The sequence below is a fragment of the Equus caballus genome, chromosome 21 (genome assembly GCF_041296265.1).
Source record: "Equus caballus isolate H_3958 breed thoroughbred chromosome 21, TB-T2T, whole genome shotgun sequence".
NCBI lineage: Eukaryota > Metazoa > Chordata > Mammalia > Perissodactyla > Equidae > Equus > Equus caballus.
Genome location: NC_091704.1, coordinates 41688583 through 41712771, shown reverse-complemented (window position 1 = coordinate 41712771; position 24189 = coordinate 41688583). Strand labels below are relative to the sequence as shown.

The 24189-nt window shown below is 41.7% G+C and overlaps 1 protein-coding gene across 15 annotated transcripts in view; it reads left to right on the top strand.

Annotated features, from left to right (window-relative positions):
* Positions 1-24189, top strand: part of OSMR (oncostatin M receptor) — a 61009-nt gene that overhangs the window by 10961 nt on the left and 25859 nt on the right. For 8 of the 15 annotated variants that reach the window (XR_011430140.1, XR_011430139.1, XM_070245890.1 and 5 more), the window contains 6 exons: positions 2221-2306; positions 9744-9916; positions 15167-15338; positions 17489-17761; positions 19078-19210; positions 19751-19902. Coding sequence is in view for 13 of the 15 variants with exons in the window: in XM_023625718.2 (XP_023481486.2) it covers positions 2221-2306; positions 9744-9916; positions 15167-15338; positions 17489-17761; positions 19078-19210; positions 19751-19902 (989 nt within the window). In the remaining 2 variants the exon portion in view is untranslated. Of the gene's footprint in view, positions 1-2220; positions 2450-9743; positions 9917-15166; positions 15339-17488; positions 17762-19077; positions 19211-19750; positions 19903-21902; positions 22950-24189 lie in introns of those variants that run through there. The other 7 variants (XM_070245894.1, XM_070245895.1, XM_070245893.1 and 4 more) reach the window with 4 other exon arrangements.

Genomic DNA, 24189 nt, shown 5'->3' with positions numbered 1-24189 from the left:
AAACCATGCATGTCAAACCTGATGAAAATAAAAGCAGTGAATCTGACTGGCTGCCCCAGGTAACCTCCTCAGACTCATACCTGGATGTGTGTGAGATGGTGGGGGAAGGGCAGGGCTTCCAGACAAGACCATTCTGGTGATTCGCAAGGACTTACCCGTGATACCCAAACCATAGAAATGCATCCTTTGTAAATACTCATATTTTTAAATTTTATATAAAAACTTTTATTCTTTAATTTCTGGTTACCCTTAATTGGTAGGTGGCTTTGAACTTTTAGTTTTAAGTTCCTCTGTCCCCATGACTTGTTTAATTTTTGTGACATGTGAAATATTTGATTTACTTGAACTCTAAATTTTTGGAAATGTTTTAAATGGCCCTTTCATCAGGAGAATATGAAGCAGCATGCATATCATCCCCTGCATCATCTGCTTTTGAATTTATGGAGGGCCAGCTCCCGTGGCCCAGAGGTTAAGTTTGGCATGCTCTGCTTCAGGGGTCCAAATTTGCTTCCCGGGAGTGGACCTCTACCACTTATCAGTTGCCATGCTGTGGTGGAGACTCACGTACAAAAAAGAGGAAGATTGGCAACAGATGTTAGCTCAGGGCAAATCTTCCTCAGCAAAAAATTAATAAATTGATGGGATGAGATTTCCTTACAGTGGTGGCACCTTGCATTCCTTGAGTGATGTCAATCTAAGGAAGGTGGGATCGTGCACGCAGACTGGGATTGGAAGGATATTTAAGCTGCATAGTGAGTGTCAGACACTTCACTATGGCATTTTCTTTCCTTCCCTTTGGTTCTGAGCAGAAACTCTTTTCTCTTGAATCAGTTTCCCCCTGGCTTAGATATCTAGTTGTATTAGGAACCAATGTGAAGTTCTAAGTAGGGATTTTAGAGAAGTATGAATGACCGGTTTGCCAAAAATAGAAGTTGCAGAAAGCAGTGCTTAAAGGAATATGAACAAAAGCTGTCATTTGCAGACTTTTGCTTCTGCTTCCAATTGGTCTCCCCTGTGGGCAGGTTTGACCACCCTCGAGTAATTTAATGGGATGGTTTACTGTCTTCGTGGTAGTTTCCATTTACTCTTAAAGTACCATTTTAAAAAGATAAATAGAGGGTGTGGATAGTGAAAATGGGTGACCTGGTTCACTGAATTTCCAGCTTTTGATGCTGTCCCGGTAGCTAGACAGAGGCAAAAATTGACTTTGAAGTGTTTCATTGCTTCTCTTTGTGATGAGTCAGAATTTGAAGTAGAAAAGTGAAATTTAATGCTTCCCCTGACTAACATGTTTATTGTTAAATTAAGAACTTATTAGCCTTCTTGAGGTCATCCAGGCTCATTCTTTGTGCCCTCACATGGTCCCGTGGTCATAGGACCTGATGAATCAGTGAAGTTGGCCTGTAATTTATAGCTCTCGTCTATGTCAAGGAGAACCAGAAATGATTTTGAACAATGAAGCATTGCCCGTCTCCTTCGGTAGAGTGTGCTCATTTTTCCTAGGTGAAATTTTAATGAGGGAGACAGGGAAGAGTGGAGATGACTCCCCTAGAAGCAATTAATTGAAATTTAGCTCTTTTGAGACTGGCATTTGTTCTCCTTTTAATCAGAGTCTGTTTTTTCATATTTACCTTTTGTTTCTCTGCTTTACATTTCTTTACCAACCTTTGCTTGGTTTGAGGAAACGATGGATCAGTTATCTATTGCCACAAAGCTTCAGTGGCCCACAGCAGTAAGTGTTTATTGCTCCTACATCTGGGATCAGCTGTTCATGGCTGGGGCGTGGCCAGCCGCTGGCTGATCTAGGCTGGCCCCAGCTGGAGCAGCTGAGGTGACTCAGCTCTGCCTCCTGTGTTGCTCATTTTCCTCCTGTGTGACTGTGTGTGCAGTGGGCAACCCAGAAGTGCTCTTTTCATGCCAAAGGTGGAAACACAAAAGAACAAACAGAAATAAACGGGTTTTCTTGAGGTCTAGGCTCCGAACTGGCACACTATCACTTCTGTGTCATTTATGGGCCAAAGCAAGTCACTTGGAGTGATGAAATATACTCTTCTTATTTCTGGGGAGGGGACTGCAAAGTCACGTGACAAGAGGTGTGGCTATGGAAAGGAGATAAGAATAGGAGCCTTTAATGCTGTTATATACCACAGTTGGTTCAAAGCACCTGCTCAGAGCTAAAATTAAATAAAATTTCCTCTCTTTGTGATTTATCTTTTTCAGAAAACCAGAACCTATGGCTCTCTTTGCCTTCTTTCAGACAATATTACTCTTGGTGTCGCTGTCCTTGAGAACTTGCCAGAGTGAAGGTAAGAAGTGGGAAGAACATAAAGAAAAAAATCACAAAGAAAAAAATGAGGTAAATGGTGCTTTGGAGAAAAGTTGCACAATTCTTTTCTTCTTTGGAAATGAGTTGGAGCTGATGTGTAGCTCATTCCATCACCTGGAATTGGTGAGTAGCAATGGTTACCTTGGTTTTAACCTTCCTGATCTTGATGGCTCATTTTAATAAGCTGCAACCTAGCCCTGATTTCCTGGTCAATACCCTGGTCATAAGAGTACTTGCAAGGGGAACTAATCCCAAAGTACTTCATGATCTGTTTATTGAACTTGGCCATCCCAGAGGAGTTCCTTCTGCACCTTGCTGGGTAGAGATGGATTACACCAGACCACTGTTGGCCGCCATGTTAGAACAAGTTGGGATGTCCCTCAGTTATGCTCATTGAGAAGCTATTAACTGCAAGGAATATGCTAAGTGCCAAAATGCTGTTTATGGATAAAGAAATAGTATTTGACACTTAGCTACTGCCCCAGTGTGAGGATTTTGAGATAAATCAACTTTGTAAATAAAGTCAATAAGAATCCAACACCTCTAAAATGTTTATGGATACTTTATGACTTGGGAACCAGTTTGAAGGTTGGTTCTTAGACTTGAGAGAGTTTCTGTTGGTTTATAAAGTTTCTGTGGCTTTCACCTGTATGTTACAAAGCTTTACATTTTCCCTTCTCTGCTTATTCTTCTTAGAGAGTGTAGGCATGTGCTCTTAATAATTACTCACACACTTCCTGTCCATGGATTCATGAAAATGTCGTTTGCAAGAAATGTCCATAGAATTTTTGTTTTCCCTTAAAATTCCATGAAAAGATGTTTGGAATAAAAAGGAGATTTTGTTTCCATAACAGCTCAGTTCTCTGTTTGATGTTCTTTAGGTCTGGGTTCGTTCCTTTTTGGCCCAGGGTACATGTGAAAATGCCACTTTTATGGCTTCTTAAAAATCAGAGTTTTATTCTTGGTTTCTTCCATAATCTGGAACTGAAACGTCTCTCTCTTATTTGCTAAAATCTAGGCATGACACCCCTGGGCTGTCTGGGCAGTCTTTCCCATAAGCATGTTTAGGCCCAGCCAAAGCTCCTGATTGCCAGACAGACACAGGCCCCGACCCCAGGCTCTCCAGAAAATCCCAAACATTTGACTCCAAGCTTTTGGAACAGCTCATTTCCCTGGTAAAGGCTCGTTACTGATCCAGCAACTATTTGCTGTGTGTCTTCTACTTGTAAGACACTCTGCTGTCTGAGCAAGCTCTGCTGCTCCCCATTTCAGCTTCTTTTATTTAGATCAGACATGCATTTACCTGTTTGTCTCTCCACCAATCCTTGTTTCAGCTTCCAGCTTTCTCAGTCAAGCATGCCTGCTTTGCTGAGTAATCCTGTCCTTGTTGTCACCTGCACTGTTTGGATTTCTTGTCTCAGTTTCTTGTCTCAATTTCTGCTGCATTTGACCAAGTACCTACTAAACCTCCACTCGTAATAGTGGGCCTCCCGCTGGATCTCCCAACCCAGCTCAGATCTGAGACTCCATTTCAGATGATGTTGCTTCTACCAACCAATGAGACAGCCAGGGCTCACTTCCGGTTAGCCCTGGGCTCACGTCTCCATCAGCCCAAGATCATGACTATAGCATTTGGATGTATTTTCTTCCAGGCTCTTGTGTGTATGTATGTACAGACACAGATAGAGATGTAGATTTTTTTTTTTTTACAGAAGTGAAATTATACTGTATATACTAGAAGTATTTATACTATATATACTTATTAAAGTATGTAAATTATATATGCTTGAAGTATAAATTATATATCTTTATTAAAGTATATTTTATATAAGGTGTATATATTATATATAGTGTAAGTATATATACTGGGAAATTATACTATATATATATTTTAAAGTATACTATATTTTATATTATATATTAATGTATAGTATATTATACTATAAATGTGTATTAAAGCATACACATATAGGTAAATTAAAGTACATACAGGTAAGGTATGTATACTTTACTATATATTTATTAAAACAATACAGCATCTGATGAGAGGTTTTTGTATTATTATTGAGCTTATAACAGTTTACAACATTGTGAAATTTCAGTTGTACATTATTTGTTAGCCATTCACCCCTTCACCCTTTGTGCCCACTCCCCCCCCCCCATTCCCCCTGGAAACCACTAAATACTTGTCTTTGTCCGTGTGTTTATCTTCCACATATGAGTGGAATCATGCAGTGTTTGTCTTTCGCTATCTGGCTTATTTCGCTTGACATAATACCCTTGATAAGAGTTTTTACCTTTGCTGTTAACTGTTCTTCTAGAAATAACATTATATTTAATGGCTACCTGGTGTCCCATCTTATGAATGGACCCTGGTTTATTTCCATAAGTAGTGTTGGGCAGACAGAGAAACTGGGTGGGGAAAGCGGGAGGTGAGTGTGCATAAATCCAGGTCTGTCTGATTCCCAGGCCCTTGTGGCCACACTCCAGTGAAGCCTTGTAAATAGAGAGCTGGGCCGGGGTCCAAGAGCCCTGGATCCTGGTCCGGTTGTGTGTTCTTCGGAAAGCTGCTTCCCTTTTTTTAACCTCAGTTTCCTCATCTGAAAAATAATGGGATTTATCTCTCTGACTTTACCTTGGCATTTCCCACTATTTCCCAAGAAAGTCCTAGATGGCTTTTGACCAAATTATTTCTGACTGATGTCTCACTAATGCCTGAGACACTTGATACCTGGTGGGACCCTGACTAACAGTGAAAAACCTGGAGGTGAGGGAGCGAACTGATCCACGCTACAAATTGGGGGAACTTTGAAAACATTTTGCTAGGTGAAAGAAGCCAGATACAAAGGTCACATACTTGCTGATAGCGTATGTCATATAAAGAGTTCCCCTTTTGTCTAAAGGATCGTGCGGAAGCTTTCTAGAATTTCCAGAGATAAAGTTGACACTGGTAGTTGACTCATTCATTCAGCAGTCAGTCACTGAGTGATTAAGTGTCTATACTGTGACAGGTGAGTTATTGGTCTTGGTATTACTGAGCTGAGTAAGGCTTAGTCCCACCCTTGTTTACCTCACAGTCACAGAACAGACAATTTCAGCACACTGTGATCAGTGCTCGAAGGCTTGGAAAGCAGCCACGGGGAGAAGAGAATGCCAGGAAGGACAGCCGAGGGGCTAGTGAGGAGTTGCCTGTCAGGCCCTTGAGACCTCGTAGAGATCCTGGATCTCTGTAAGTTCAGAGAACGTCTGCTGTGGGTGAGATGTTTTGCCAAGTGCTGGGGACAAGAGTCCATTCAAAGATGCCTAAGCCTCTACCTCTGTCATCCAGGAGACCTGCATCTGGAGTGAGACTGACGGCAACAGTCTACCGTAGAGGCAGAAGGCACTGAGGGCTGGGCAGGACCGCCTGATTTGGCATGCACCCCGCTTTCTCTGGTACTCTTGGCTCCACAATTAATCAAAATATTTCTCCCCTATTCTGCAAGGGATCTACTTTTCCATCTTTCTACGCCATCTTCTAGTTCACTTACATCTTAGGCTTGGAAAACTCATCAAGCTGACATGGGTTTAGGGGGAGGGTGAATAGCATTTGTTGTCTTTAACTAAAGAATTGAGAAATTTTATTCGCAAAGGAGATAAAATCTCAACCAAATAACGATATAAACTGATCACCATGTTTTGGGCTTTGGTGGTTCAAGAGTTCCAGCTTACTTCATTTACCTTTGAGTGAATGGGGTCTCATAAATGATTCACTCTGCCCAAACTCGCTAAGAATCAGAATGCCAAGTTATTAATTTTCAGTGGGAAATATAACTGGGGCCAAGGCTTTTGGTGCAAATCCACTGAGAAGACTAAATTATGCATCCTGAAGTATAATTATAGTGGGGTAAACCAGATATCTTAAAGGATATTTATTTTAAATGATATTATGTGATTCTGAAAGTAATATGTGTTTCTGAAGAACATTTACGAAATATAGAAATGTATAAAAAAGAAAATTAAAATCACTCAACCCCATCATCTAGAAAAAATGACTAACATTTTAGTTTTATTTCCCTTTATAGCTTTTTAAATAACATCTGTACTTAAAAAAACATAAAATAGAGTGCAAAGTCTGATATTTGTCTAAGTGTTTAGAGAAAGTCAGGAAAAACTCTTATGATTTAAACTTGGCAATGGAGTAAGAGTGGCATTAGTAAGATGGTGGGGACTCAATTTCTTTATTGTTTGAACATTTTTGTCATGATCATATATATTTAAAACATTTTTTGTTGAGGTGAAATTCACATAATATAAAATTGACTACTTTATGGTTAAAGTAAACAAATCAGTGACATTTAGCACATTCACAATATTGTGCAACCACCACCCCTATCTAGTTCCAAAACATTTTTATTACCCTCAAAAGGAAACTGCAACCATTAAGCAGTTACTCCCTTTTCCTCCCTCCCTCAGCCCCTGGCAACCACCAGTCTGCCTTCTCTCTCTTTGGATCTACCTATTCTGGATATTCCGTATCAGTGCAATCATTCAGTGTGATTTGTATCTGGCTTCTTTCACTTAGCAAAATGTTTTCAAAGTTCCCCCAATTTGTAGCGTGGATTAGTGCTTCATTCCTTTTAATGGCCGAATGATGTTCTGTCATGTGTTTATACCACAGTTTGTTCATCTGTTCATCCCTTGATGGACTTTTGGGCTATTTCCACCTTTTGGCTATTGTGATTAGTGCTGCTACGAAGATTTGTGTATAAGTATTTGTTTGAGTCCCTACTTTCAATTCTTTGGAATATATTCCTAGGAATAGAATTGCTGGGTCATATGGTAGTTATTATTTTAACTTTTTGAGGATCTCTCAAAATGGTTTCCATAGCACTGAAACCATTTCATAGTCCCACCAGCAGTGTACAAGGGTTTCAGTTTCTCCACATCCTCACCAACACTTACTTCCTTTTTTTTTTTTTTTTTTAGAGATTGGCACCTGAGCAAACATCTGTTGCCAATCTTCTTTTTTTTTCCCTTCTTCTTCTCCCCAAAGCCCTCCAGTACATAGCTATATATTCTAGTTGTGGGTCCTTCTGGCTCTGCTATATGGAACACCGTCTCAGCATGGCCTGATGAGTGGTACTAGGTCCAAGCCCAGGATCCAAACTGGCGAAACCATGGGCCGCCGAAGCAGAGCACACAAACTCAACCACTTGGCCACAGGGCTGGCCCCTCCATCCATGTTTTTATTGTAGTTATTTTCATGGTTTTGTTTGTATTTCCTTCATGACTAATGATGTTAAGCGTATTTTCATGTGCTTCTTGGCCATTTTTATATCTTCTTTGGAGAAATGTCCACTCAAGTCACTTGCATATTTTTTAAATTACGTTGTTTGTCTTTTTGTTGTTGAGTTGTAAGAGTTCTTTATTTATAGTGATTTGCACATGTTTTCTCCCACTCCATGGGTTGTCTTTTCAGTTTCGTGATAATGTTCTTTGATGTACAAAAGGTTTTAACTTTAATGAAGTTCAGTTTGTCTATTTTTTTGTTCGTTGCTCATGCTTTTGGTGTCATAGCTAAGGACCCGTTACCGAATCTGAGGTCATGGAGTCCACACTGAGATTTTAGTTAGCACCCTGACCATCCCCAGCATCACGTTTACAAGCTGTCACAAGGATGGGAGACTTTCGGGGAAGATAGCTATTGATGGCTATTATCTTGTATTTTATGGATGTTCTTGTTAATCTCACTTCCACAGAATGAATTTTCTGGGATTTTCTTCTAAATTCTGAGGGTAATATCTTATTTGGAATCCTGAAGCCGTCTGCCATGTGGGCCAATCACATGAAGAACTTCAGGCTTGTATCCACCAGGGATGCTTTTCGGATTGTCTGGCTCCATCCAGAGCCCCATCCTTGTCATCTATACCCTGAGCTTGGCAGGACATTATGGGAGCCATGCAGCGTTCTTCCCAAACGTCCTGTTCCCTATGACCTTTGATTGGGCAAGATGCTGATGCTCCTGTCTTAACACTGGGGGACAGTGCAGAAAAGGGGAGGTCTTAGTATTAAAGAGATCTATATTTAAATCCCATATAGTTTTCTGTAAGTTGTTTAAGCTCACAGAGCTTGTTTCCTTATCTACAAAAAGTCACCATCTCACAGGTTTATAGTGGGTATTACATGAGATAAGATATATATATAAAGCAGCTGGCACAGAGCCTGGTAGCTAGTATATGCTCAATATTGGTGGTGTTGGGATTTTTACCTCCCTGTGAGAAAAATAGCATGCATAGAATGGAAATTTTGAAACATTTTTTCAGAATTGGAGATTGCTTCTGTTTTTATTGTCAAAAGCAGGTACTCTCTTGCCTTTTTAACTAAGCGCTGGAGGGTTTCAGCTCACTAGGGGAAATCTCCATAGAGCCAGAGAAATGAGTGCTTCGGAGACAATGTCTGCTATACCACGGCGGATCAGACACCAGCTGATTTTATCAACACAGTTTTAATCTTTTCAACACCTTGGCACCCTTCCCACTTTACTTTAGACCCCCTCAAACCAACAAGTGAAACCAGTTGAGTCAGCAGTACACATTCCTTTTGAGTCTGGACGTTTCCTCCGCTGAAGTGGAAAGTGATGCTTTGTTCTTCTCTAAGAGCTAACAATGACTTAACTCACTCCGGGCCCATCCTCCCTCTGGGTCATTTCCTAAGCTCACTGACCTTGGTGAACCTGTTTCGTGTTTGAATCACTATTCATTTACAGACTCTCACACGCCACTAAACGCACTAAACTCGTAATCGCTCATTACTTCATATGAGTTTGTTGTGTGTCTCCAACCAGTTTCCTTCCTTAAGCTAGGAACCTGTCACAACTATTTTATTTCACACTAAGTGCCTAGTATGTTGCTGGTTTCCTCCAAGGAGTTCAGTGAATTCTTGCCAGAGGTGTTTTAAGTTTTAATGCTTGGAAATATAAGCAATCATGTCTCGAGACTGGATATGCTCCCACTTTATAGCTATTTAATAAACTATGAAATAGTGACTCTCAAAAAGAAAACTTTCATTTTTGATTTGCAGAAATAGGAAATTTACAGCAAAAACTCCTCTTTCTTTTCTCAGCCTTGCTGTAAATTTCTAAACCAGTTAGATTGTCCAATAAAGTATCCTTTTGTTTCATTTAACTGCTTATCAATTTATTAACTTTCTGTGTATTGTTAAGCAAGTCATTTCATTCATCTAGGTCTTAATTTCTTTATCTGCCAAGTGATTTCTAAATTTCCTTCCAGCTTTCTAAGGTGTCTGATTCTAAGATGCACACATGAGCAATATTTTCCAAAGCTAAACAATGATGATATTGAACAGTTTAATTATCTGTGACTATTCAGTCATATGCCTCTTAAATGGTATTTCATATCTTGTTTTGGTCTTTCAGTCTTGTCTGAACCTTTACCGTTGACTCCTGAATCACTGGACGTTTCCATCAATTCTGCACAACGGTGTTTGCACTTACAGTGGCGTGTCCACAGTCTTGCTTATCATCAGGAATTGAAAATGGTTTTTCAGATAGAGATCAGTAGAATTAATACATCCAATGTCATCTGGGTGGTAAGTATTTCTTTTTTTGACTCAATATTTTAAAAATCCTTTTCCAATGCCATGATTTGTCTTTTATAATATCAAAAAAATCCCAATATGGGGGGCTGGCCCCGTGGCTGAGTGGTTAAGTTAACGTGCTCTGCTGCAGGCTGCCCAGTATTTCATCGGTTCGAATCCTGGGCTCAGACATGGCACCGCTCATCGAGCCACGCTGAGGCGGCATCCCATATGCCACAACTAGAAGGACCCACAACGAAGAATATACAACTATGTACTGGGGGGGCTTTGGGGAGAAAAAGGAAAAAAATTAAATCTTAAAAAAAAAATCCCAATATGGAAACATTTTGGCAACTTAAAACAGTTTGCCTAAATAATTGCATTTCCGTGTTTTTAGTTAAGAGGATCTGGGACAAAGTAACATGACAACTTTGGTAGGTTGGCTGTGATGTGTTAATAAAATAGATCATTTCCTCAGTTCTGCTCTGTCTCCTAAGGCATTGGATCTGTCCTTATGCGTACTGGATTCTAAAAATCCATGAAGATCAACCGTGTTATTCTTCGTCCTTCTTTCTTCCATGTCCACCAGAGATTTTCCTAAATAAGGTGTAATTGACAACATTTTTCTTGCCAGTGTGGCTTCCTGTCAGTTTCTTTGCTTATACCTACTCAAATGCAAGGAAGAATGAGTCCTAGCACTTATGTTCTAGTCAGCAAACAGGTTCTTCGTGGACTGACCATGTTGGATAGTAACTTATGGTATCCTTTGTTGCTTCACTTGTGGCTTTTTCTACAACAAATTAAATTATGAAAATCCTTTATTTCACATTCTTTTTGCTTTTGAATTATTTGGGATAGATTTTTCATTCGTCTTGGTTCAAATCACAGTTGCGTCTGTTTCACTGATGCTTCCCCATCTAGTGTATTGGGACCCTTCAGTGGTTTCTTTCCATTACCCTTTGTGGTCTGGAGAACCTTAATAATCTGTACACACATCGTGTTCCTTCATTGTCATGGGATGTTGAAGGACAGTGGAATGTTTTCTTATTGAAGGGAACAGAGAATTTGCCTGGAGGAAGGGAAACATAGGGACATGTCATTGCTGAGAAGCTCCATTTGCGCAGTGGAGGCCCACTCTGCTCTCAGGCCATGGTGGATGGGTACAGGGGTCCAGATGGTTACCTCTTTTAGTGACGCATAAAAGCCACTAATTTTAAGGCCTCCAGTTACTTTCCATATCCATTATTGCATTTGAGATCTGAGTGAGTGCCCTAAGTTAAATATAGTTCTCTCTCTGTCGATTTAGGATTGATACCACGTCTATAATTCCACCCCTCAAAGGGCAGTTTCCCACACTGAGAGTTGTTTAGTGTTCTAATTTTAAACAATAGCAGTGCTTATGTACAGCTGTGTACGTCCCACCATCGGCACGTTCTTCCCACTAATCCCACCTTTAGCACACTTTCCCACTATCCCGCCATCTGCACGTCTTCCCACCATCCCGCCATTGGCACATCTTCCCACTATCTTACCTCATACTGATAATTTATGTATTTTCATATTTTTTGTATTTTTGATGGATTCACTGGTTGTTGATTGGGTTGTTGATTAGTAAAACATTAAGCAAAGGTCATATTGAGGCTATGAGTTGTATAAGAAAAAGAAATTTGAGAAAAGTGCTGGAGGAATTCATATAAAACTAGATTTAACGCCATTAGCAAAAGTAATATTAACCAGAGACCAAGTGGATCCCATTCTTTTTTTTTTTTTTTTTAAGGATTGGCACCTGGGCTAACAACTGATGCCAATCTTTTTTTTTTTTTCTGCTTTATCTCCCCAACCCCCCCCCCCCCCCACCCCAGACACAATTGTATATCTTAGTTGCAGGTCCTTCTAGTTGTGGGATGTGGGATGCCGCCTCAACGTAGCCTGATGAGCGGTGCCATGTCCACGCCCAAGATCCGAACCCTGGGCTGCTGCAGTGGAGCGTGCGAACTTAACCACTCGGCCACGGAGCCGGGCCCCCCCCATTCTTTATTTTTCTAACAGGCAGTTGTTCATATCTGTTTTCACCTTTGATTCATAGAATAATTCTCTTTTCAAGGTAAAGCAGCTTGTGGAACCTACTCTGTAACCTACTAAGGCCCAGGAACTTGGAGGTAGAATTTTACCTTGTCCATTGTGTTGTCCCCATAACACCAGCCCAGCCTGACCGCAAAAGAAGAGAAAACCAAGGCACAGAGAGGTTTGATGTGCTCAAGGTGACAGAGCCAGGGTATTATCATTCTTCACTCCCGTCCCCAGACAGGGATGATGGCCACATGCAGCCTCCCCGGGTCTTCAGTGGCCATGTGTCCCAGAACAGACTATACCATGGGAAGCCGTTGTCTGAATCTCTCAGGCCTGAAGACTAGGAGACACGTAAGATCCCCTGCCTGTTAAGGGGGAGAAAGCCAGCCAAGAGAGGCCGCATTTGTCTCGCCCATAATCTCGCTTTCATAGGGCAGCTCCCTGTAATGCAGTCCTGACAGGGCACCCTCCCTCATGCCGAGAAGGGGCAACATCTAGACTCATGTCTCAGATTATTGTGTTCCCAAATCAGCCAAAGGAAAAACATCGTGATCCAGGTGCTTACAGCTGGACCAGGGACGCTGAGCCATCTCCCAGATGGCGCCAGCCACTCAGAGCCCTGCTGGCAGCTGCGTCACATGGTCTCACCTTGGGCTGGCTTCTGCCCTCAACCTTTCCAGCCACGTGCTGTATGATTCTGTCAATGGCAGGGGAAGGCAGAGTAGAGTAACAACAGCTCAATCTTGGATGGGGGCCTGGGGCGTGAGTCAGTGAGGGATAAGCTCACGCCTCAGGAACGAGTCAGTGACCTCAGTTGGACTTCTGTGTAAATGTATGTGCCAGTTTCTTGTGACTTACTTGTGTCTGCCAGGGCCAAATTAAACTTGCCACTTCAAGTCATGAACACAGTCCAAACACAATTCATCACATTTATAAAATCGCTGAATTGATGCATTCAAGGGAACTTTTATCTCCTCCATTACAAGGCTACAAACACCACAAAGCACAAGTTGTGGTTAGACAGAATCCACACAAATGGTATCTGAGAAAAATGGAGCCCACTGCATACCAATGACCGGATGAAATCATTCAGCACATAGTTGTAGACTGTGGGCCCAGGTCCGGGCATGATTCAAGGCATTGGGTCTCTCGGTGCTGAGCAAAAATGAGGAGGCAAACACACGAATAAGACTATCCTAGACGTGAGAAGTGCGATTCAGGTCACTGACGAGGGGCTGTGGGGTTGGGGTTAGGCCTGACCTTCTCCAGCAACTTGGGGGAAGGGCTTTTTGAGCCAAAATTTGAAAGATTAGAAGCTAATTTAGCATGAAGGGTGGAGAAGAATGTTCTGGGAAGATCCAGTAGGTGTGAGCAGAGGCCCTGAGGGAAAACGACTGTGACCTTTCAGGCCTGAAAGCACAGAGCAGGTGGGGTAGGCGAGATGGTGGAGCGGACCGCACAGGACGGACCACACAGGACACTGAGGGTCATGCTCAGGTTTTGTTTTTATCCTGAGAGCATTAAGAAGAAGGGGACTGACTGACAAGAGCTGATTGGAAGTTTTAAGGAAGCCCACTCTGGCTGCACATTGGAGAGAAGTTGGGAGCACTGGAGAAGGCAATATGTGGCTAGTATGAAGTAACCTGTGGGGTCCAGAGGAGAGGTGCCTGGACTGGGTGGTGACAGTGAGGACAAGAGAAGTGGCTGAATTCGAGAGAGATATGAGAGGTGAAATCCAGTCTGTGTCTTCTGACGTGATAGTGAGGTCACCATTATTGACGTAGTTCCTTTTTTTTTTTGGTATTGACTCTTAAATTAAACAATATTTAAGCAAAATGTAGTTAAGATTGCTCATGTTCAATAGTGAAAATTGCACAGATCAGGACCCCGAAACTTGTAGTTAAAAAAATACATTTGTAATCTAGAAATAAAGGAATGCAATAAATTGAAATAAAATATAAGCGTTTTAAAAACCGGAGCTCAGCCTAGAGTGAAATGGACCTGCGTGATTGGATGCTGCCCAGGGGGACTGAGGCGTTGCCACTCCAGGCTGTGTTTGCTTCTGCCATGGGCGCTGTTTAAGGTTAGAAACCTGGGAAGGGGAAGGCACAGAAGGAAGGCCTCCAAGTTTGCCGGCTCCTGGTTGTGTGTGACTTGTGTGTTGCCCCATCCTCTCCACTGTAGGACTTGGCAAGGACCCTTAGAAACATGGATGCAGACTCAGTTTTCCCCAGGAAGTGCCAGGTCTTTGTTGTCTCCATCTCCCAGCTGTGGGGGCAGAAAGCGGGCATCCTGGAGGGCCCACTGAGGAGCATGAGGGCCTGGAGCTGTGGGGCCCACGAAGAAGAGTAAAGCACAGGCCCTGCAGTCTTGGGGCAGGTTGGAGTCAGATTGTAGATGGCCTTCAATGACATGGTAAGGTGTAAAGGAGCCATTGAAACAGGGTGAATTAGAGAATGAAAATGCCAGTATCTTATAAAAATTAAGACTAAAGTCTGTGCTGGAAGACCAAATTGTAGTTCAACTTGGACAAACTCCCCGGGAGCTCAGTGTAAGACGATCCTATGTGGTTGACATCTTTGGAGACTAAAGATTCTGACAGATGGCGCTCAAGGGAGGAAGATGGTCCATGTGGCCCTACATCTGAAAAGACAACAACAAGAACAGAAACCAAGGGAGTCATAGAGAGCCATCTGTTGACTCCTGGGAGACAGTGGAACTCCTGGGTACCATGAAGAGCTGCCTCATCTACTGAGATTTGGCCAGCTTGATCTGACTCTGGCTGAAACTGAATATAAAAAAATACTCACCAATGCTGCTTATTTTTAAAAGCTGACACAATTAATTCTCTAGTTTACAAGAATTTTCCAGCAGTCTCTATGTGACCAGCACTGTGCGTACCTTCTGTCTCTGACTTGAGTAGCTTCTATTTTCTCTCTCACTTGCTCCACTACCCCTCTGGAATTGGACAGCCAGAGAGAATGAGAGACGAGTTTTCCAAAATCAGGAGGCTTTGTCTGGTTCCTTGCTGAGACATCAGAGCACAGGAAGCTGGCTGGTTAAGAACGGGCTGTCCTTGCACATGTTGTAGAGTTACAGTGGGCTCTTAGATGAGTGCTTTAGGATCAGTCCAGTCAAGCCATTGTCCAGGGCAGCATGACTGCGTTTACAAATTTTTCTCTTTATTTCTAGGACTACTATAGCACCACTGTGAAGTGGAACCAAGTTCTGCACTGGAGCTGGGAATCCGAGCTCCCTTTGGAATGTGCAACACACTTTGTAAGGATAAGGAGTAGGGTGGACGATGCTAGGGTTCCCGAGCCGAGGTTCTGGAGCAACTGGAGTTCATGGAAGGAAGTAAATGGTAAGCAGCGAGGTGATAAAAGAGGGTAAGGGCTTACTACGTAATATTATTTGGGGATCAATAGTCAAATAATGGAAGTCCTTTTTGAGGAACTCTGGGTAGACACCGACATTGTTTTCCTTTGGCTCCTGTAGGAACTAAAATGCATGGGAGCGAAACTTGCCAGTGGGAGGTAGATGTCTGAGGATTTGCTTCTGAATTTATTCATTGAGATAATTATGAAAATTCAGGCATTTTGTATTTACTCTTCAAACATGTGAAGCATGTTCATTATAGAATACTCAGTGAAGACAGCAGGACATAAATTGCACATATGTTTATATTAGAACAACACAAAATGTGTATGCGTCTAGAGCAGAAGTTGGGAAGCTCTTTCTGTAAAGGGTAAGATAGGAAATATTTCAGGCTTTGCAGACCCTATGATGTCTGTCGTAGCTATGTAACTCTACCACTGTAGCATTAAAGCAGTCATAGGCAACATGTCAACGAATGATGTGTTCCAATAAAACTTTATTTACAACAAGAGACAGTGGGGTGGAATTGGCCCATAGTTTGCCAATCCCTAATGTAGAGAGAAGGGAGGGAAATGTGGAAAGATGAAAGCAGCTTTTCATTTGAGTAATGGGATTATGGATAAATATGTTTTAAATCACTCATTTTTCATTATTTAACTTTGTTGTAAATAGAATTTAAAGTGGGTTTGCCAGCCATCTCTTATGTCTCAGTTAAGCTCTGGGCCAGTTCTAAAGCAACGGCATTTGGCTTTCTCAAATATGAACCCTGCCAGACTATCTGAAATTCTTGCCAATAGAACCATTCCTTTATGAAGCATTTGTGCAAATGTATTAACTCAAACTGATAACACGTTAACCCATGAGTAGCCTAGTGATTAGTTTAAGACTAATAATAGAATTAGGTCTACATTCTAGTCACTATTTTAAGCACTATCCATATTAATTTATTCTCACATCAGCCCTATGAAACATGCATTATTCTTATCCCCATTTCACAGATAGGGAAACTGAGGCACAGATCGCTTAAAGAATCTATATAAGGTCAGCAAGCAGTAGAGCTGGAATTCCAGTCCAGCCATCCTGGCTCCAGAGGCCATGCTCTTAGCATTACATCCTACTGCTGAAAGAGGGACACACATAAAAATAGAGGTTAAAAAGATAGTAAGAGAGAAATAAGGTCCATAATAAACAGCTTTGATAAAACGGACTAGATTTCTCAAAACTATAACCTCCAAACGTACTCAAGAATAAATGGAAAACCTGATTATTCCTAACCCCTAAAGCACTGGTTCTCAACCATGGTTGCACCTTAAGATCACCTGGGCACCTTACTCTGCCTGGGTGACATTAGTGATGGAAATTTCAGTGGCCTTGTGGCTCGGCAGCCAGACTGCTGCAGGCTGAGTGAGCAGGGGGGAGATGAAACCTGAGCACTAAGTGTAGGCAGCTCCTTCAGGGAGGCCCCCTGTGGAGGAGCGGGTGGCAGGAGGCAGGCATGGGGAGGACTGTGGATTTGCTTAAAATGGGAGAGACTTAAGGATCATATATGCTAAAGGGCCGTGTAAAAGGAGAGACTGAAACAAAAGGAGATATTCGAGTGACTGGCGTTTCTGAGAAGGTGGGAAGAAATGTGACCTATGATACAATTTAGAGATTATGAGGGCATGTGGCTTTGGAGCTGGGCAGACCTGACGAGTATGAATGTGGCTTTACCCCTTGCTGGCTGAATGAACATGGGCTCAGTCCTACCTGTTGCATTGTTGTAAAGTGGGAAGGATGACGTGAGATAATGGACATGCCACTTATCACAGGGCGTCACTCATGCCTCAGCTCAACAGAGAGCAGCTACGGCTGTCATGATAACCAAACACCAGCAATAATACAATAATCTGTAGTGGTGACAGTCACGGCGCTGTCTTTGGTAGTAAGAACAGCAGCGGTATTAGCGTTAAAATGGGAGCTACGGTACAAAGGATTGTTTTGCAGGCAGCAAAGTTTATAGGTTTGCTGTAGAAATTTAGCCTCCTGTTTTCTCCAGGAGGTGGAAAAAGCTAAAGTTACAGTCTGAGAGTGAGACAGGTAGGGGCTGGTTTGAATTTTGAGTGAGATTCTGAGCTGTCTGTTTTTATCTTGCAGAACAGAATTCTCTTGGACACAAAGCATCGTCTGTTTTCCCTGTTGATAAGCTGGTGGAAGAAGGCTCCAATGTCACCATTTGTTACATTTCTAGGAGCCATCAAAATAACGTATCGTGTTATTTGGACGGTGTACGGATGCATGTCGAACAACTTGATCCAAATGTGTCTGCATTCCACGTGAATAATGTTGCTTTCGTTAGGGAAACAGGAACAAATATCTTTTGTGAGATGGACCCTAAAGATGACGCAGGCACTGTTCTCTTTGTCTCAAGTAAGTATGTGCACGCTCTGTGCCCTCTCTTCCCATTTCCTATGGAATAGGTGGAATCTTCTTGACCAGAAGACAAGTAAATATTTCCCTCATGATCTCAATCTTCTTTTGTTTCCCAAGTCTTTTAGGAGAGTATCTGGAAAAGATACCCTGAAGCAATACTTCCAGGATTTCCTGTTGTTCTCTTGTCCCTACTGACAATTTTATTCCTAGAAACCGACAGCATTAAGAAGGAGAAAGTTCAGGTCATGACCTGGACCACTGAGAAAATATCCTGCATTCCTTTAGCCATACTGGAATTACCACAAGATGGCAGAGAGAGGAGAGGGGCTGCAGGTGGACGACCCCAGAGAGGTCCCCAAGGTCGTGCCCAGAAGACCAGGGTTGGAATCTTCTTCCTGTGGCTGGGCGTGCCATCTTGGCCAAGTTTCCTAGCCTCTCTGAGGCAGTTTCTGCCTCCGTGAAATGGAGACAAGGGTGGTGGTTGTGAGGATTACTGAACATGGCCCCAGTACACTAGCTGCACAGAGCAGGAATTCAGCAGGTGGAGGCCATCACTGTTCTTAACTGGGTGTGGAAAATGTCAGGTGCCTCCATTTTTATGTAGGTATGTGTGCTCATGCCCACTGGCCTCCTGTGCTTTGTCTTGAGACCTCCCTTCCCCTTCACAGTGGGGTGATAACTGTGACTCCTCCCTCCCTGCTTCTCCTGCCAAAGGCCTTCTCCAGTCTCCTGAACACTCAGTTCACATGTGGCTCTTGGGGTGTGGCCTCTAAGAATAGCAGTGACTTTGGGGACTTGGAGGTGTGGAACCATTCCTTGGAACTCTCAGCTCCCAGCTGCTGAGTTTAGCAGCTTCCCAAAATCTGACTGATTTCCTGGCGTCCCAGGCACAGCCCCCAGGCTCTCTGTAAGCCACAGCATCTGGGATGAAACACCCTGCACTTCTGCTTCCTGTTATCCGTTCTTTCTTTCATTCTCTTGGTCTGTCTCTCATTAGCCACACTTATTGGGTGCCTACCAGCGGGCCCTGGGGATACAGCTTTCATCAGATAGGCACAGTGCAGACCACTTGCAGAACACCGACCACCCGTCTCCCATGATACCCCAGAAAGGCAGAAGGGAAGGGAGGAGAAGGGGCCAAGATGGCGGGACGCCTGAAATGTGACTTTTGGAGCTGCCAATGTCAAGGCTTCCATTTATGTGATGAGAGTGACTCCACTGCCTCAGACCCCAAAGGGAACTTTCCATTCTGGTTGCCTTTCAATAAAGGGATTTAACGAGGTCTTTCGTCTGATTTTCCTTTGTATGGACAGAAGTACTTGAGGAGCCCAAGGACTTTTCTTGTGAAACCCAGGACTTCAAGACTTTGCATTGCACTTGGGATCCCGGGAGCGACACTAGCTTGGTTAGGAAACAGCCTTACCAAAGCTACACTTTATTTGAATCGTAAGTCAGCTCTGGTCACGTTACTGACAGATCCTTCCTTGTTTAAAGTGCTTGTGACAACATAACCAAAGCCCCGTTTAGATGTGGCAAAAAGTTGGAGCAACTATTTTAAAATCACCCTGCCAGGGTCAGAAAGAACTCTTTAAGTGGTCACAAGTGTATAATACTTTCTTCCTGAGTTTTGTTAAAGGAAAATGTAGCCCCCAAATAATAAGAAACATAGTTAACGGTGAATCTTGATGTGAAAATAGTTCCATATGGTGATCTGGGTCTACTTAATTTCTGACTTTTTAAGAATATCCAAAGTAAATTAAGAAGAATTCTCACCACTCATGAGGGAGAGTCAGCGACTCATCATTGCACATTTAACCACATAAATCAAATTCGTTGAAACAGTATTTTCATTATTGGTGTTTGTTGGTGATGGATCCATGCTGTTGTGTGAACATGGTTCTAAAGCCCCTGAGTGTGCCCCAAGGCATACAGGGATGCTTTGACAAAAGTGTAAACCCTGAAATTATTGTTTTGGTTTTTTTAAAGATTTTCTGGGGAAAAGAGACTTTGTGAACACAAAAACTGGTGTGATTGGCAAATAGCTCAAGACTCACAAGAAATGTATAACTTCACACTCGTGGCTGAAAACTACTTAAGGAAGAGAAGTGTCAATATTCTTTTTAACCTGACTCATCGAGGTGAGACTAGAGTGTCATCGTCCACTGTGGTTACTAATCTATCTTTGTAGTCCATTCATTGTCAGTGCTGCGGAGTATTTCATTGTGTAAATATACAATGTTTTATTCATGTTTCTCCTTTGATGAACTTTCAGATTGTGTCAAGGTTTTTGCTTTTGGGTACAGTGTTAACGTGAGCATTTTTATATATGTATCCAGTACACATCTACAGTTTTTTTGAGTATATACCTAAGAGTGGAATTGGTGAGGACATAGGAACTAATGAGAAAAATGTCAAATTATTTTCCAAAGTGGTTGTACCAATATATTGTCGACTTAGAAAAACGAGACTACTGCAAAACAAAAGGAGAGCATTTGTCTGGGGTCTTAGAGTTGGAATTTGGGGAACACAGGTTCTGGTAGCTGCCAGAAAAGTGTCCCCCTGAGGAGTAAAAGTCAGGAGTTTTTGTTAACAACAAGGAGAGCCCAGAACAATTACCTTAGTCATTTGTTAGGGAGGATAAATTTATGTTACAATTCAGTAGCACACTCAAGGACATCTTCTTGTCACCAGAAAAGGTATAGTTTTGTACAATCCTTCAGAAATTCCTTTTCCTCAGCACATAACTCCCTTTTGGCAAGTCAGCAAGGTCAGCACAGGTTCTTTTTTTTTTCGTGAGGAAGATTCGCCCTAAGTTAACATCTGTCACCAATCCTCTTCTTTTTGCTGAGGAAGACTGGCCCTGAGCTAACATCTGTGCCCATCTTCCTGTATTTTATACATGGGATGCCTGCCACAGCATGGGTTGATAAGTTGTGCATAGGTCTGTGCCCAGGATCTGAACCCGTGAACCCTGGGCTGTGGAAGCAGAATGTGCAAATTTAACTGCTGTGCCTCCAGGCAGGCCCCCCAGTTTCATGTTTTTAACAAGATGGAATCCAGAGTACAAAATGGAGTCACTGTTGTCAACTCATTCCACATTTCCCCTTTGGCTCATGATTTTTCCAGAAGAAAACATCAACAGAGCAACATTAGTCCCTGGAGGCCAGAGTGGTTTGGTTACCTGCTCTGGTTCCATCCAGTCCCTCGGTGGGGGAGTCTTGTGAAAGAGTCAACAGCAATTTCCTCTAAATCTTTGGATCCACAAAATCCATCTTGATGAAAAGCATCTAACATGGTCATCCGAGCAAACGTCAGCTGAGCCATTGAGTGAGTTACAGCAGAGGGTGCAATTTTTAGTAAGGACTTGATTAACATGATGCATGTTATTAAGAGTAACAACAATCATCTATTTTGTAATACTGTGTTAACCATGACCCTGTTCCTCCTGGTAACCAGCAAAAGAGATTGAAATAATCCCTAAGTCCTGGCGTGTGTCCTATTTCAACCAATAAGTTGATAATTATCCTTTATTTTTTTCAATTCTTGTGTCACCTTGTCACATTGGTTAACGTAAAACAATATTCTTCTCCTAATAGGGTACAGATTCCTCCTTGTTGGGCTGTTAAGATATCTAGTGCCCTTCTAATTTGTAGGACAAATTGTGGCAGGCTATCAATTTGGCTTTCTTGATTTTCAGATGCTTGAACAGAAGCTTTGAAAGTAGTGGCCGTGACAATAGAAAGGTTGTAGATCGCTTTCAGTATGTAGGAGAGTAGATAAAAAGAGTTCTCCCAATAGGATCATTAAGAGAAAAGTAGGAAGGGAATAAGAAACTGTTCAGTGAGAGAGGACATACAAAATATAGAGGCCTGGTCCAGAATCTAGGGAAAGCCGTCCGCTGCAATTCCCGGAAGTCTCCAGTGGCTGTGCAGGTCCAGTCAGGGTTTGGTGCTTTTTTTCAGGGGGGACGTGTGAATCCGAGAGTCTGCTCCTTGGAGTTTGGTGGTGCAAGGGTTGGTTAACAGTACTCCATAAGGTCCCTTCCAGTGAGGTTGGAGCGAGTCTTTCTAAAGGTGTCTTTCCTAGTAGCTGAGAGCTCTGGGCTGCAGATTATGAGTCTGCTGTTTTTGTCTTCCAGGAGCGCACTGTGGAAAGGTTATTCTACCACAATATGAGGATTCTCTGTGGATTTGATTAAGGCTTTGCAAAACTGGAGTAGGTCCCCTTTCCTCAGCCTTGGATCAAAGGAAGCAGGGGCTGGGGGCAGTGGGCATCTTGTCATAAGGAGAACAGATTCTTACTGAACTTATGCAAATACATATATTGTCATGAAAAATAAGAATATTTAATAAGAGTTTCAGAATTCTGGAGGGATCAGGAGGGGGAAAAAAGATAAATGCTTCAGCTTTTGTTGCAAAGATACACTTTTCTAAATTGTTGTAAATCATAGATAGCTTAAAGGAGAGGCAAGAAAGGGGTCTTTTACATCTGGAAAACAAAACATCAAAGCCGTCAGTTTCCCAATAGGATTTTAGAAATTCCCGCCCAGTTCAGTGTTATGATCCTAAAGTTATCAAAAACCTGAATTCAAGAGTACTTGTCAAAGTCTTTTCTATAAATCTCCTTGAAGATGAAGTACTTTTGCAGGCACAATTTTTGCCAAAGCATCAGAGTAAAACAATAAATATCTATAAGTAATTAAGAAGCTTAAAAATGCCCATTATTAAAGATCTGTTGAGAGTTCCTTATAATGCAATTGACAAGGGAATTTGGTTATTTTTATGACATACAACATTTGAAGATGATAATTGGAGTTATGATTGATAACATGATATTAGGACATATCAGAGTTCCGTGAATTTTACATAATTTCTGGAGCACTTATAACATATACCTTTAGAGACACAATGTAAAGAAGGCTTTGTATTACTTCTTATTTGACAATGGTTCCCATATAATTTAGCATATCAAATAAGGCTAATTAGAGGCCGGCCCACTGGCGTAGCAGTTAGTTCACATGCTCCACTTTGGTGGCCCAGGGTTTGCGGGTTCAGATCCCAGGAGTGGACCTACACAGTGTTCATCAAGCCAGGCTATGGAGGCGTCCCACATACAAAATACAGGAACGTTGGCACAGATGTTAGCTCAGGGACAATCTTCCTCACCAAAAAAAAAAAAAAAAAAAGCCTAATTAGTTTAATCTCTCTCAGATCAAATAAACTTTATTTAGAGTTTGATTTTTTTGGGAAATCTGTCAAAAAGTATCAAAAAGGTTTTAAAATATTTGATAAAATAGGACCACAGATTTTTTTATGAAACAATACTTAAGTATTCATTTAACCAAAATAATGAAGAGATTTTAAAGGCAAATACAGAAAATTACGTAGTTCTAAGCAAAACCCAGCTCTTTTAATATTGAGAAAACTCAGTTTTTCTATGTAATCGAACACCTGGTAAAGACAAAACACAATATCTTGGTTTCCTATGCAGATGACATTAAAGGTAAAGAAACTTTGTTTACAATTTCGTATTAAGAGCAGATCAATTATCTGAAAAGACTGTCATTTATTGTAGAGAAAAACCAAATTCTGATTTTGCACTGTGCACTTTTGATATTAAAATTTACTTTTAAATAAATTCATTTTAGTGTTAGCCAGCTTGACCACACATTAAAGTGTCTTCTTAAAGATTCTTTTTTCACAGACCTTGTACAAGTTTCTATGTCTATTTAGGTTTTATCCTATCTTTTTCTTTCTTATTTTGGAACAATCATTTTATTTTAGGACAAAATTACTCACTTGTTTTCCTTTAACAAAAATGCATCTTTATTCTTCATACCTTCTCTTACTGAAAACACATATCCTACTTTCCTTGTCTACTTTTTGTATATAGTTATTTTCTTAATTTCAAAGACTCACAAAGTTTATCTAGAAAAGAAATGACACAAGGCAGTTGTTACAGAATAATTACAGATTTTACTCTTAGCAAATTGCTTAATTGCCTATATGTTGCATTAAATGAATATAAACTCCTACATAACATAGGTAAAATAAGCCATACGCTTTTTGGAAATTACAGGACGAGATTCACTTGTTCGACAGGTTCCTCCTGACATACTCTGCTAAACTGGGAGTGATAGACAGGTGGAGGCAATAAGGTATCCACATTATTGCTGAAGAGGGTGACTCTAAGTGGAGTGGGCAGAATAAAGATTTGAAAGATGGAACAACAACTTCTAAACTGATGGCCGAGCTATAAATATCTGGGAAGCTATCACTGGAATTCTCAGCCTTGCAAGTAGTCATAAGAAATGGGGGAAGTTCTTTTAAACAAAGATCGCTGCCTGGCTATAGATCTGAAAAGACAAGGCAACAAAGGATGAGCCTGTCAGAGAGTGATCCCAGCGTGGCCTTGAGGAGTTATCA